This window comes from Melospiza georgiana, chromosome 18 (assembly GCF_028018845.1).
Source record: "Melospiza georgiana isolate bMelGeo1 chromosome 18, bMelGeo1.pri, whole genome shotgun sequence".
NCBI lineage: Eukaryota > Metazoa > Chordata > Aves > Passeriformes > Passerellidae > Melospiza > Melospiza georgiana.
In genome coordinates this window covers 8,479,468-8,494,838 of record NC_080447.1, presented here as the reverse complement: position 1 = coordinate 8,494,838, position 15,371 = coordinate 8,479,468, and the positions used below count along the sequence as shown (strand labels likewise).

General features: G+C 43.5%; 1 protein-coding gene across 4 annotated transcripts in view; it reads right to left on the bottom strand.

Moving 5' to 3' along the window:
• Positions 1-14,805, bottom strand: part of CLTCL1 (clathrin heavy chain like 1) — a 34,401-nt gene extending 19,596 nt beyond the window's left edge. For 2 of the 4 annotated variants that reach the window (XM_058037269.1, XM_058037270.1), the window contains exons 1-5: positions 14,678-14,804; positions 6,235-6,442; positions 1,970-2,238; positions 1,542-1,703; positions 975-1,088 (exon numbers count right to left, since the gene is read on the bottom strand). In XM_058037269.1, coding sequence (XP_057893252.1) covers positions 975-1,088; positions 1,542-1,703; positions 1,970-2,238; positions 6,235-6,442; positions 14,678-14,719 — 795 coding nt within the window. In that variant the 5' untranslated portion in view covers positions 14,720-14,804. Of the gene's footprint in view, positions 1-974; positions 1,089-1,541; positions 1,704-1,969; positions 2,239-5,587; positions 6,213-6,234; positions 6,443-14,677 lie in introns of those variants that run through there. The other 2 variants (XM_058037272.1, XM_058037271.1) reach the window with 2 other exon arrangements.
• Between the last annotated feature and the right edge of the window lie 566 nt (positions 14,806-15,371).

Below are 15,371 nucleotides of genomic sequence, written 5' to 3'. Positions count from 1 at the left end.
AAAGCAATGAACAGCTTTGCTGGCCATTTGCAGCCATAGCTCCAGAGGTTGAAGGGAAATTAAAATTCAACTGCAGCAAAGAACATACTCCTCATCCTAATAAGCCAAGCTGAGGAGAAAAGTTTGGGCATAATTAGCATTCTAGTCTAGATATGTTCAGAAATATTAATGAGATAATCCCATTCTCTTCCAACAAAGCCTACCCAAAGCACCAGCAGAATCTAAACCAAGCTCATCTACTGAGTACTCCAGTTTATCTGTCAAGTCACTGAAACTGGGGAGGCTTTCAAGCCAAAAGGGTCCTCAGACATAAAAGTACTCTCCCCTTGGAACAAGTCTCTGGATGTTTTGTTAATTAAGCCTTAAGCTGAAGTAGAGAGCCACAGATGCACCTTAGTTATGGGCATCTCTTGGTCTATTTCCAAAGCTGGTCTATCAGACTTATCAGCAGCCTCAGGCTCCAAGATAGTCTGATTTTATGACACATTTTTAGTCCTAGAGACATGCTTTGTGAAATTTGGTCTGTGATAGCAACTAGCTCTATTCTTTCCTAAAAAATCTCCCACTTATGCCCCAAACTGCCTTTTCTGTGCTGCTACTAGAGCAGGTATGCCAATATTCTTATCCAGAACTTGGAACATTAGTAGGAAGCTGAACAGCCGAAGTGATGTTGGATACATTCTCCCTGAACACACTCACAAGGGTTTTTTTCTGTTGTCTGTTTAATTGGTTTGGTGGAGTTTTTTTTTGCAGAAGTTTTGTGGGGGCTTTTTGTTTATTATTTTTTAAAATATAGGAGCAGTTAATATATTTAAGTTACTGTTTTAATGTCCATGCTACCTCCCACAAACCCATTACACCCCACCCAGAACTAGGAAGAATGACAGCAAAGCACTATAGAAAGCAATCTTTGCAGCAGATGTCAGCTTCTTGCCAGGCTATAAAGCTCATTTTTTGGGGGGTCAAACATTTACCTGCATTGCCACAGGAAAGTCTGTCTGTGCCTCAGGTGGGAAAAACACATCAACAGCTTTCTTAACAAATGGCTGATTTCCAGTAGCTGGCTGACCTACTTCGATTATGTGCAGCTAGGAAGAAAAGAGCTCATGTCACAAGATTGCCTGCAAGTGCAGCCACATGAAAGGAGTTCCTTTCCTCAGATATGCTACTAAAGTCATCTGCCACATCTGGCCAACACAGTCTGGGGAGCTGTGCTCCACATATTCAGAATGTTAAATTTTCTGGAACCTGATAAATTAAAACCTGGGAGGAGAATAAAAAACCCCAAAACAACCCCTCTTTTTATGAAAGTGACTATTCCTATTCAAGCCAACCCATTCAAGATATTTTGAGTCACACTTGTCAATTCATCAGTTTTGGAAGACAAGACTAGTAAAGACAAGGCATTTACTGTGGTGTTACCTCAGCCCAGCACAGACTGCTCAGCAGTTGTAAGCATATCCAATGCTAATGAATTCCACATTCAGTTTGATGCAAACAACCTACCTATGGCACTACAGGAACATAGCTGTAGAATTTACCTTGCCTCCTGCAGGACTCCTCACAGCAAAACAGAAGAGGGTAGAAGGTTTGGCATTTCCCTCTATTTTGAATTCTGCAAATGCTGCTGCATGGCCTTCTATAGGTTGGGAGACTTTTCTATCAACTGAGTACAGCTGCATTGCACCAACCACACGATTTTGCTAGAAAAAAGAAAAGGTTAGCTTTTAGAGAAGACTTCAAATGTTTGTAGCAAGACCCTTGGGACAGTAAACTAAAAAGCAGCAAATGCCTCTCATCCCCTCCTCCAACACTTGAACCAAACTAGAAGTCAGGCTATTTCTACACAAAAGATAGCTTTGAATTTTTTATTTACAGAAACCAAGGTTAAACTACAGCAGCTATTAAGTGAAGTGGGGCCAGGTCTCTCCCAATTACCTTCATAACATATTGCTGCCAGGGAACTTACCTGTGCTGAAATTCCTATCAGCAGCAGCCATTTTTGGTGTTCATCTGTTCTGTAATTGATGATTTGGCAGCCTGCAAGACTAGCATGTCTATCAAACATCTTTTGGGGTTGTGATTCTCCCTCCATGCTCCAGTGGTACACTGCTGTCTCTGTCACCAAGGCAACTGTATTCACAGATATCCATTTCCAGAAGATCACTTCCTCAGCCATTGTGTGGGCTTTCATTTTACTTTTCATCTCAATGTTAAAGATCTGAAGTGTTTTCCCAGCTAGTATGACAAAATCCAAGAAACATCACAGATCAATTACCACAATGGCCATCCTGTAGTGCCCATTTACAAGCACCCAGTTTAAGCCACTGTTGCAGTGGTGCTACAGACAGGGTTAGTGTCCTGTCACATCTCAGTCTCCTTAGACACCTGACTCTGAACAGAATCCCCTCTCCACCCCCAACACTTGTACCATCCCAAAACCAAACACAATCTCCTTACGGACACTCACACAGACATTCCAACAACTGACAAGCACGGACACTTCAATTTACTGTAAGCTGCAGTAAAAAACAGTCTAAGCTACAGAGCTTGTGTAAACTCTTGTGCTGCCAGCTGGCAGCACTGCTATGCCAAGTTACAGATGCCTAGTAGATGTCACTCAGTATAATTAATAGAAAGAATGGCTCCACTTTATGTCAATTTAGTAGCTGCTGTAGATGACCTGGACCGAGTCAAACAGCATGAGACTTGAAATGGCTTCAGACAGCCAAAGATCACAGCTCCCGTTTTGTTTTCCTGTTGGATGAACTGCACACTGGACTAGGTGGGCTTCATACAACAAGTATCTACTAGGGAGGGCAGTCAAAAGCTCAGAAAGGCTATAGGAAGGTTTGGAGGTTTAGGTCCAGTTAAGATTACCTCTTCATGATTTAGGAAACTACACTGCAGGTTTAAGCTTGATTTCAGTAGTCCTTTTAAACAACCAGAACTCTACCCTGCTAAGCAGACACAAAACCAATGCTAACTGAACCAAATTATAAAGAATAAGGGAATCCACTCCTTTCATGAAGTCAAAGTGATGTTTTATTTTACTGCAGATGAGACAACTCAGCTCCAGGAATATTCTTTTCTGTTCACAAGACACCCACTCAGACTGCTGGAATATTGGCTTGTAATGCCATTATTTCTATCCCCATTTCAGAAGTGTTTCCTGCTAGTAAACTTGTGACTGCCAAACTGGGAGATGTTCGCTGATAGATAAAGGCTGCTGGCCATGGAGAAATCATATTCAGGAGTTACTAATCCCAAGTTAATATGTATCTTGAACTGTTCTATAATGTTTTAGCATAACTTATACATAAATTGATCATGTTACTTGAATGCAGTGCCAAGAGACAATGCAAGACTTAAGAGCTATCACATGCAGCATTTGCTGCCTGGTTTAACAGCACTGAGAACTGTCAACCTGATCAACAGCATCCTAGGAGAGCTTGCTAGCTTCCCTGGGACCAAAAGCAGCCTGCTAATGAACACTGTGCTCTGCACATGCACTTTCTGTGTTAGACAGATGCACTAAGCCCAGTAAACTGATAGCTGGAAACAGTGTATTTACTCTCTTGGACAACACTTCGTTCAGCAGTGGCCTGGCGCTATCAAAAGATGGATTTTCAACTGCTACAGTGTGCAGCCTCACATGCAGCCAGGACACATGAGTTCTGCAAGGGCTCTGGTCACCCTCTAAACAACAATCCCAGAAGAACTGCTCTTAAGGACAGACTTCCTGAATAGGAAACAGTATGCCTTTGCTAGGTTTAAGAACATAGGAGAAACTGACAAACAACTAAGAGCTTATGGTTCTCTTTTCTAGACTAAATTTGACTGTTATGTCACAGTTGGAAATGGCTTCAACAAGCTTCACTAGGCAGTTTAGCCCTGGATGTTGGGAGCTGCAGAAAACACTGCTTGACATCTCCCTAAATGTGGCAACATATATTCAAACTTCACAGTAACTAAACTATTAAAAATTCTGTTATTTGGATTGAGAACAGGATCTGCTATACAGTCATAGTGAGGCCAAGTGTGAATTTGAGTCTTATGTCTACTTGAACACTTTAATAGGTCAAGATTCTAGACAAAAAGACTTAAGGTTTTTTCTGATCAAACTACCAAACTGGTGAATCTATTTAGACTACACAGGTGTAATCAAGTAAGCAGATTAGATTTTTGAACATCAGCACAAGAACTTACATTACAGTTGACTGGAGCATGACATTTCTCCATTACACAAAGAATGGAAGCACCCTCAAATGCTGCATTCTCCACTTACAGCCACTGCTGAGCACTCCCAGTACAGAGCAGTGCAAGAGGACCAAGAACACAAGGACAATGCATAAATCTTGGTACACCACGAGAATGCCACATGCAATCCAGAAATGAAATTGTGCATACTGTACATCAGCTAAAATCAAGAACCATTTCATTTCTTTTTCTGAGGGTGAGTTTCTACATTTATTGCTCAGTAATCCTGGGATTACGAGCAACTGCCCATCATGGCACACAGAGTCACAATATGTCACCATTTTGACTACTGAAGCCTCAGTCAATCAGCAGGGAGAAGTCTGGAGAGACAGACTGACTTAATCCACGTCTTCAGGTTATCATGGATAACATATTGGGTAGGTAGCTCTATTAACCCTCTTTGTACCCAACCTTCTGACCACTAGATTATTTACAGAAGAGATCATTAAGTTTGCAACACTTGACAACACAACTCCATGTCAACATCATTAACTCAACCTTGTTGGTTCAGAGGAGAGATTTACTCACTCTGAATGGACAGAATAATGCTCCTTTTGAACAAGTCCTAACTGGCAAGAATAAAGTTATATTCTTTGAAGCTGATGATAATCCATTTAGTTAGTATATTAGTTTTCAAACCTGATTATGTAGTTTCCTTTTAAGAGGTAGATGAAGCTCTGCTAGTGTAGAGAAGGCATGTTCCTTGCCAATACAGTTTTCTTAAAGGGGTCCAAGATAAAGGACAGTAAACTCACAACAGATCTGATTTTTTTTATTATTATTACCTTTACCCATACCCAGGGTAAGGCAGTCCTTTGGAAGATGCATAACTATCACTACAAGTGAAGTAAATATTCACTTTAGTTCTCACCTTATGTCAGTATAAGCCTGAGATCAAAGAGAAGTTGAAGATTTTGCACCAGTTCTAAGGATGGTTTCTTGGACCCCCAAGTAATTTCACCATGATTTTTCACAATAAAAACCACACTTAAGCAGAAATGAACAGCACACAGGACATGCTAGCAGGTCTCTCATAAAAATATTGCAACTTCATTTTGTCTATCAACTGTACTTCCATCACATATACACACAAACATGAGAAGCACACTCTCCTCCTTCACTCAGTACAGTCAATAGTCAAAACAGCCAAATGGTTAGAAACAAGCCAATGGAGAACATGATCACTGCAATACCAGCTGGGGATTAGGATTCCCCCACCTGGCCATGAAGTGAACTGTCAAATGGCTACCTTAAAGTTCAGTACTTTTTATGAGACGGGACCATTCTGTACTACCAAACATACAATGTCAGGACAGAGTTCACTCACCATCTGTTTAGATAAGATGCAGGAAGAAAAGTACATAGTCAGTAACAGTTATTGCCATTAAATACCAGATGTTGGTCATTTGAGAAAAGAGCCAGACATGAATTAAAAATTACTACTTTGATCTCAGAGTGCTACTTAAAAGCAGTAACAACACCACAGGTAGCAGTAAGCAGAGGTCTTCCAACTGCAAGACCTCATAACTGTCAAATTTAACATGTTTGTTATGTTCAGACTTTTACACTTACTGGCCATCCTTATGACATTTTTGTCACTATCTAGTAAAAACTTCAGAGCTGCAAGAAAGGACCAGGACAGGGCAGAAAACGTGGCTTTTCACCCCTATTCATCTATACAAGTGTCCATTATGTTTACAATACCTGTTTAAAGGGAAAGTATACCAGAGGCTGACCTGGTCCTCAGTGAGGATAGGAGGCTGCAGTGCCAGGTCCAAGCAACTCACATCCACTTGGAGGCAAATCATCCATAGATTACTGAAAGATCTACTACCAAAAATACAGCATGCAAGTTCAGGCAAGAATTCTTGTCCTCATATACATTCTTAGAAAGTTTATATAGAATTTAAGAGCACTAATAAGTAGTAGAGCTAAATAGTAGTTTTCATACTGCAGTCATAAAGGGTGACTCACCTTTGAGTGCTATTACTTTAGAGGCTGGATTCATGATGGCACTTTCTGCAGAAATTGGACGTCTGATGGGTGTTGTTGGATCACTCATGTCAATTATCACTACTTGTGCCTGCTCTCCTACTTTCTCCCTTATGCAGATGAACTTGTCAGACTCCATTGTTAGGGTGCTGAATCCAATGTTTGCTGGATTAATGCCCAAATTTTGGAGCTAGAAAGACAAAAGAAGAGCACTTTATTATCCTTCCCATGCTGAAGGTCTAACTCAAGCCTCTACGTCTAAAATCTCCTCCAGAAGGAAATGCAAGACTGATGAATTTCTCTGATTAAAGTGTACACTACTGAACTCTGAGTCTCTTTGTTCCACAGGCAAAGAACTACACAATTGTCAGCATTCAGGTCCTAAAAACATTCTGAAGTTGCATTATTGATGCAAACTAAAAGGAGTTTTAACTTAGTGTTTATTACTTAACATGGTTCTAGTATGTGATAAGGACTACACCAGCAGTAGCACCACTACTCCAGTTTTAGCAAGGCTGGTAAATTTGATGTACAAAACTTAAGTGGCAGAATGACAATGTTCAGCATCAGAGGGCAGTACAGAAAGAATCAATTACCCAAATGCAACCCCCTCCTAGCAACAGTGTAGAAGGAAGTCTACACAGCAGGTCTCAGTTGGCCTACAAGTGGACTTGTTCACCTTGCTTCACAGAACACCTAATTCTCACCAGTGAAAGGTAAGAAAGATGTGTTAAAATAAACAATCATTTCATCTCTCCTTGCCCAAGATGTCATGCCATGAGGCCCAACAACAAAGGCAAGGGTTGTGATGCAGGCCCCTTCCAGGCATACATCCAGCTCTAAAAACATAACTTGTGCTCAACCACACAACAGTAAAACCAAAGGAGTTACTCTAAATGTAACCTGGAGTCATTCTGAGCTGCCAAACAGACTACCCAACAAGACACCTATGTATATATATAATTTTCCTCCTTTTGTGTTAACTTTATTTCCATTCACTCTCAATTTCAGTTAACAGGAGGAGGTGGTAGTGAACAAATGTCACTGTTCCATTGGTCCACAGTAAATCAGATTTATCTGTGCAGCACAGCCTGGTTTAGTACATGAGTAAGCTGCATCTTCTACAACTGTAACAAGCCTGAGCACCTGCTTTATGCCCCAAAGCAATGCTTTTCAAGCACAGGAACTGCATCAGCTTCACTGAAGCTTCTCAAAGGATTAACCTATACTGCTTTTCAGGGCACTGCAAGTGAAAAATTACTGCCCTCAAGGAGACAGAACAGAGTCTACCACCAGCATCACTGAGTCATTACACTCTTTTGATACATACCACCAGGAGCCTCACACAACAGACTAAATCCCTTGGGCAAGAAGTCCCATGATGGCATCACAAACACTGTTTTAGTGTGTTTGAGCTGGCTGATCATGGCTTGTTACAGGTTCTGTAATGCTCCTCACTAAAATGTAAACTGGGTATGTAACAAAGATACCTCAAAGTGTGATGTGTTGGGACTGTGCCCAAGAATGCCTCAGGAATTGTCTGTTTTCTGTTGAGCTGACTAATGAAGAGCTATTCAGCTCAGTAATTGCTAATCTCAACAGACTCAACTTTCAGTAATGTAATATAAGCCAAATGTACGAATGCATAAAAAGACATTTACTCACTCCCATAAGTGTTTCTCAGCAGAACTGTGAGCCATTCAGCTAACTCCTCACTTCAGGGGTAAATACTTCACACACAACAGTCAACTTCAGCAGGTGCCATTCATTCCAAAAGAGAATCAAAGTTTAGGCACAAGGTTATCAGATCATGCTTGCACCCAGAGTTTTGAAAACAAATCTAGCAGGTAGGTGGCTAATACATGCTTCTGTGTCAGGAAGGAAAGAAGTTTTCATACCAAGATAACCTGTGTACCTTTCATATGTAACACATAATGTTTCAGCACCCAATAAACATGCAAGTTCTAGCTCCACCAACTTCTGTGACTTTGGACAACAGAAGAATAAATAACAGGCTCTTAATTCCACTGTTCTTGCTCACTTGCTCTACACCAGACAATGTCCACATATTGCCACAAATTACACTCACATATTTGACACTTCAGCACTTTGATGCTGAGTTTGTTCCGAGTCCATCTGCCAACAGAGTACAGTCCATTCTAAGAGACTCATTAAGAGTCACAAGAGTAGTCAAGAGATTTAACTGCAGCACAACTAGGGTCCTAACTTGATTTAATTAATCCAAATTCAGATGTATTTCCAGAGTATTGAAGCAGAAACACAGCTTTTTCAAGGTCTCTTCTCAATTAGTGTGCTTCAGTCTGACCTACTCTTCAAGAGACAGCCCCTGGACACTCATTTTGCAAAGTGAGAACCTTAAAGCATTTCCTTGAAGTTCAGCTTTAAACCCACCATTACTCACTTCAAAGTCTGCTCCCTGTTTAAGAAAACATTTTGGGTATCTTTAGTAAGGCAAGTATGATTTTGCAACACACTCTGGTATTAAAATTTCCTGCTTTAACATATGATAAAATCTAGCAGAGACTTCAGAAAAGGTAATGCTAAATTCTGCTTGAGTATCACTGCCATCGTTATTATTAGGGAAACCCATCACATCTTTTAAAGGCTAAATGCCAGTACTCCCTAAAGGACGGTCATGTGAGTACTGCAAGCCTCAGTCAATGAAGACAGCACTTCACAGTTTAACAGTCTGAAAACACTGAAGACTGTTCCTACCATCAGGGGAATGGTATGTGTCCTCCTGAGATATGTGAGGCACTGTAAGAGCCTTTTTCTTACTGACTATACAAAAGAACATGAGCAGAATCCCTCCACCATCAAATAACGTGCATCAGCCAGCATCACTCTTACCCTGGATGGGACAAATCTTCCATGATGATCTGAACAACGTTGTTCTAAAGCACCTTCCCTCCCTTCCTCAAGAATAAAATGAGTATAACTTTATTACAGGAGGTAGCAAGCACTTAGCTATGTATATTAAAAGGCCTCAGGTAAAGATGCTACAGATCATTACTGAGGCTTATATATATTAATTAGCAAATTTTCAGTTTATTTTCATAAAGGAGTGAACAGGCCTCTCAACTACTACTGAATTTTCATTTTTTATTATGCTTCTTAGTCAAGCAGTACCCTCTCTCAAACTAAGGCTGTTTTCTTCTGAAAATAAAGATTCACCACTACACAGTCATTCCCGAGTTATTTATTACAGTTTCCATTATTCCATTTACCACAATTTCCATTATTTCACCCACACTTTACTTTTGGGTAATCCAGTTAAGCCCTACCAAGCAGCCCCATGTAGGTTACAGCAAGCCTTGCTGTAGGGGAAAGGGCAACATTCTGTTCCACAGGTAACACCCTAATGCCTCTCCTGCCCTAACACCCATTAGCTACACACACAGCACAGAACCATTCTCATTATCAGGCTGAATGAACCAGACAGACAAGGATTTTTGCTTCATAGATATCTAGTACTACAGCAGAGTGGATTAGATACCATAAAACCTTCAAGCATTTTATGGATATTGAGAACTTACTGATATGGTAAAGATTAAACTAAGATGTATTATTTGCTTCTCAACATGAATGAAGACACAAAGATATTCAGGATGAAAGACCATTATTAATATGATATTTAGTCTTTCTCTGTTCTTTACCAGCACTGTACCATTTGCTAAGAAATTAACTCAATATGTCTCTTACACATGAGCTTTACTAAATATTGAGCATTCCAATGCATTTCCCTTATGTGGAGTGCAGCAACCCAGGCTGAGCCAGCACAGACCAACTCAGATACTGACACCTCCAGTCTTCAAACTAAGCCTATTTCTCTAATGAGAAATAGTTAAGCCTTACTGTCTAATACTGCCACTCCAGTAATTGGGACCTACCATCAGTTAAGTGGAGTCAGAACTCTGTGAATTTAGTATCTCTTCAGAGTTTAGTGTGAGTATCCCTTTTCAGCTTCATGCCACATAATTCTAGCATAAATGCTTGTTAGAGGTGATCAACTATTGCTTCTAAGGCCATTAGAAAAGAGTAAGGCTTGGACAGAGGCTGTATGCACCCAAATAAAAACTGCCTGCTAAAAGCTCTGTGAGCAGACATCTTTTTAAACTTAATACAAACCAGGAATGCAGTAATAGCTTCCCATAACTCTTACTCATGTAACTACATAAAGCTCTGATCATCCCCAGTAAGGATGTGCATGTAATTGTTGGACATTCCTGCTCAACGGCTCACCCTCACCTCACCTCCTGCTATAGTTCCCATTCTGACAGCTGAGGGGCACCAAGGAAGTTTGGAAGACCTAAAACCTGCAAGAGCACTGATGTCTGAGCTGCAGCTGCAATCAGGCTTTCATCTACAGTGACATTTACTCCCTACACAAAAATCTATTTCTGTGTGTTTGTGATGAGGATTGAATCATCTATCAAATGAGTTATCACTACCATGTGAGGGGCACTTCTGAATCCAATGAGCAAACTGAGGCTCTTCATCACTGAATAGCTGAATCAAGTCATAATATTTAGCCCTACCTTTTGAAAACAAATCTAAAAAGTCACTTACAGCTTGCAAATATTCCTGAGTGCTTCTTAAGTGCACACATCCAACCAAAGCCAACTTATGAAAACCATCCAGCTCAGTCATGCCTATTGCACAACAGATAGTAATTCTTAATAAGTCAGACTATCCAAACAGAAAGTGGTTTTGTCTTGAAAATGATGGAAATGAATCTACATCCTTTATGCTTAAACCAGGATATTTTAGCTTGTCAGTGCTGCACCAAGATGTGCAGCACTTCCACACTGAGAGCATGCCATGCACACCGGTTTTCTCACAGTAGCTGCCTGTGCTCAAGAGGCTGGATCAGTTACTGAACAGGCAGCAGAACTTTGTGTCTGTGCATCAAAGGTTCCAATCTTGGAACCCGAGATCTTGCTTAAGCAACAGTTTTCCCCATAGACAAGCAAAGATTTTTGCTAGTGAGAAAAAAACTCAGAGGCACAAAGAGACAAAAGCAATGACTAAGTGAAGGAAAAGTTTAATTTTAGATCAGGAACACTTTGTACACTGGATTCCAGTAGTACTGCTTCCAGTCTATCTACCAGTATATTTGGTCTTTTACTGCACTTCCATTGTAAACTACAATTCCCTTGGAAGAGTTCAATCTGGTAAATAATTCATAATTCACTGCTCCAACAGAAATGCTGGAGTTAAGAACCTTATTAAATCACATTAGCTTAAGTAGTATGCACGAGTAACTCAGTGCAGCAGGACTTGGCATAGTTTGCACTGCTGCAGCTGGGCAGCCACCAGACAGATAAAAACTGAGTCCTTGTCTTATTCCCCTCCCTTGCTATGGAACCTAAAACTCCAATATCCTCTGGGGAAAAAATGAGCAAGATGAAAGCTCTTAATAAATTTGTGAAGACTTGCAGTGACAGAGTTCGTATCTAAAAATAACTGTTCAATTGCATCAAATGGAGCTAAACAAACAGACTGAATTCCTTCTACCACATCAAGACCTGCGTATCTTTTTTTCACTGCAACCATTCTCTATCCTTCAGCTCACACACGACTTGAACACACAATCTGTAACAACTTCAAATTCAACGTGCTCTGTGACTGGCAGTCACTCCCCCTGCACAGGCTTGGAGCTACTACAGTTAGAAGGATGATCAATGTAAGACAAAATGAGCTGCACAAAGAATGTAAACAGTCTGCCTGATGCCCAGCACTCCTCCAATTCTACATGGACCAGGATCCCTGTTTCACTTCACACTGCCATTTATCCACTTCCAGCAAGAGAGAGTGGGAGAGAAGCGTTCAGGATTTAGCACCACAGCTTATGTTTAGCTCCTCTGGAGAGCACTTTCTGCACGGTTCAGTTCTGCTTTTAGTAAAGTACATACAACTACCTCGGGAAGACACTGAACTTAAGGGAAATAATGTTTCATCAGCAACAGGCTGAACTTGGAATTAATTATAGCACTAACTGATATTCTAATCACTTACAGCTGTATTAATTAAAAAGGCTACAGGTAGAAACAGTACACAGATTGAATTAAGGCACAGAAAGATTTTAGAACTCTGAATCACTGGAACACACAACAATTACATGGAATTTTAACTTTTTTGGCTTTATCATAAAGCAGCACAGTAGATTTATCATATTAATTTTAAATATGATAATTTAACCATAGTCAAGACAATTACTTGAAAGGAATGTGGGGGGGGGGGAGAGAGATTAATCTGATAAGGCTAAATATGTGTGACAGTGTAGTATTATGAAAAGAAGGCTTAATGTTTTCACAAATTCTCTACCAGACAACAAGCACCATGTAACATTAATTCATGACTTTTGATTCTAGTTTACAACATCCAGTGAGTTAAAGCTGATATAACTGTACTGCAGATATCCAGCCAGAGCAAACACAAGAGTTCCTACATTCCTTCCATTTTCCCTCCCTATTTATCCCACCATGTAGGGACAACTGCAGAAGCAGCATGAGGAGGCTCCTGCATGCCTCCTCCCAGCTCCCACTGATTTCAGTCTGACTTCAGCAGAGCACTGCTTTGGGGCTTCTGCACTCAGCCTGGGGAAGAAGCAAAGGAATATACAGCAAAGAGTGAATGCTGAAGAAGTTTGTTCCTACATGCTAGCAATGGACACCCCAGGGTTCTCCCTGCTCCTCCATACAGCTTTCATGCTGAGAAAAAATAACTCAAGCACAGGTTTAGCCTTTTCAATAAGATCAAATTGCTTAAGGGCAAAAATAGAGTATGACTTCAGTACAAAACCCTTGAAAAGCAGGTGGGCAGGCCCCTCACCCAAACCTGAGGTAGCACAATGCTGATATTGGCAGTGCTGCAAGACACACAACACTGGTAATCACAGAAACAGTCACTTAACATGCAAAGCAGCACAGGACACCTCCTGCATATTAAGTGGGATGTCCTCACACTGCTATTGTATAGATCAAGCACAATCAGCAGGATTGGTTATGCTTGCCAGTTTTAAATGGCAAGAACTATATGCTCTCTAAAAAGAGTCTGACAACAAAATCACTTTGATCCCAAGTTTCTCACTCAGACAGCTGTTCTGCAGCTCCTACAAACCTATCTGAGATTACTATATTCACTGCTACAGTGACCAGGGAGGGGTGGTAGAATTCTTCACCATGTTAAACTCTCCTAACCCATGAAAACTAAGAGGACACAGGTTTGTCTCTTCCCTTGGACAGAGAGATTAGATATTTCTGGAATTCACTCTAATTACTGGATTTTTTCCAGTTAGAGCTCCTTCAAGGGTCACCAGGGCAGTTCTTCCAGTTAAGCAAAAAAATACATACCAAAGGGAGCTGGAAGTGGCCATAACCATTTCCCAAGCTGAAATGCCCAGAGTGGCACGCAGTCCACACTGGGGGATGATACCTAGTTCGTATTTTGAAATGGATGCCTGATTTGACAGAAAGGGGCGGTACAGCGACAGAAGGATGACTTGCCAAGTCCACTTCCTGTTCTCTCATTCATTTAGCAAATTCCTTTAATTCCTGCCTCAAACTGCACGTTCAGAGACTGCTGTTCTCTCACTCCATTTACAACCCTCCCTCACCACCAGGTCACAAGGAAACACATAAACCGGCTTGTCTGTGCTGCATCCATTAGCTATGGATCTTTTCCAATGCTGGCGTTACGGTTTTCACAGGATATTAAGAACAGAACCATGTCATTCTGGGGGAGGATTTTTTTAATATTGTTATGTTTGGAAGGAGGGACAGCGGCTGTGCAGCTTCCAAGTCCAAACGGTTTCTTGCACCTCATCTCACCAATTTCCTCACAGCTGCACAAAAAGAGGTTCCCAGGAACCTTCGCGATCCAGAGGTTGATGGTCGTTTAGGTGAAAGAGAAAAACCACAATCCGCCTGCAAGACTGCGGCGTCCACCCAAGCCGAGGCGGGGGAGCGCCCGCGGTGCCCGGGGCGAGCAGCGCGGCTCCGGCGCGGCGCCGCCCCCTCCCCGGAGCGGGAGGTCCCTCAGGCGACGAGTGACTCTGCACAAATCGCGGCCGCTCCGCACGCCGCGGGGACGCAGCTCCGGGGATGGAAGGATGGACGGACGGACGGACGGACGGATGAGCAGAAGCGGCAGCTCAGAGTCCGCACCGGGGGCGGGCTCGGCCCCGCACGCCTTCCCGCGGCGCGCAGCAGGACGGCGGCCGCGCTCCGCAGGGAAGGAAGGAGGGGACGGAGGAGATCCCCCCGCGGCCTGGCCCCCTCTCCCCGCCCTCAGCGCGCCCCCGGCCCGCCTAGGCCGCGCCCCCCCCCTCTCCTAAAGACGGGGTGAGGTAGAAGAGGGGGACCCCAACCCCGTGCCTTTTCTGCTGCCCCCCTGCGCTCACCTGGAAGTGCTCCTGGAAGCGAATGGGCAGTATCTGGGCCATGGCTGGGGGCGAGCTCCCCGGGGCAGGGGCGCGGGGCAGGGGCGGGCGGTGAAACGGGGCAGCCGCCGGTGCTCCCCTCACGGCGGCGGAGGCGGCGCAGGCGCGGAGCCCTCCCTGGGATGGCGCCCGGCGCTCCCGCCGCTCTCCTCGGCCTCAGTGCGGGGCCGCTCACTCGCCGAAATCACTCCGCACCTCAGCCTGCCAGGGTCTCCTCAAATAGTCCCTCCCTGCCGCGCTTCTTCCTCCGCCCATCGCCGCCGCCTCCCGCCCGCCCTCACCCTCCTGCCTGACTCTACCCCGCTATCTCTCACTCCCGCTGAGGGCACGGGCTGGGGACGGGGCTGTGAGGAGCGGGTGGTCCCCGCCGCGGCTACGGCCAGCGGAGAGGGGCGGGAGGGGTTGTCAGAGTGCAGGTATCCCTCCGCTGCTGCTGCCACACACGCTCACGTGACGCGGCCCCCTCCCCGGCCCCCTCCGGCGCTGCCCCCGGCCAACCCTCACCCCGGGCTGGGGCTCCTCCTGCCCCCTCCTCACCACGATCCCCCGGGGCTGCCCCCTGACCCACCCGATCCTCCGGGGCTCTTCCCGACCCACCCTCACACCGGCCCTCAGGGCTTCTCCCTTCCTTTCCCCGCAGCCGCGCGGCGGTGCC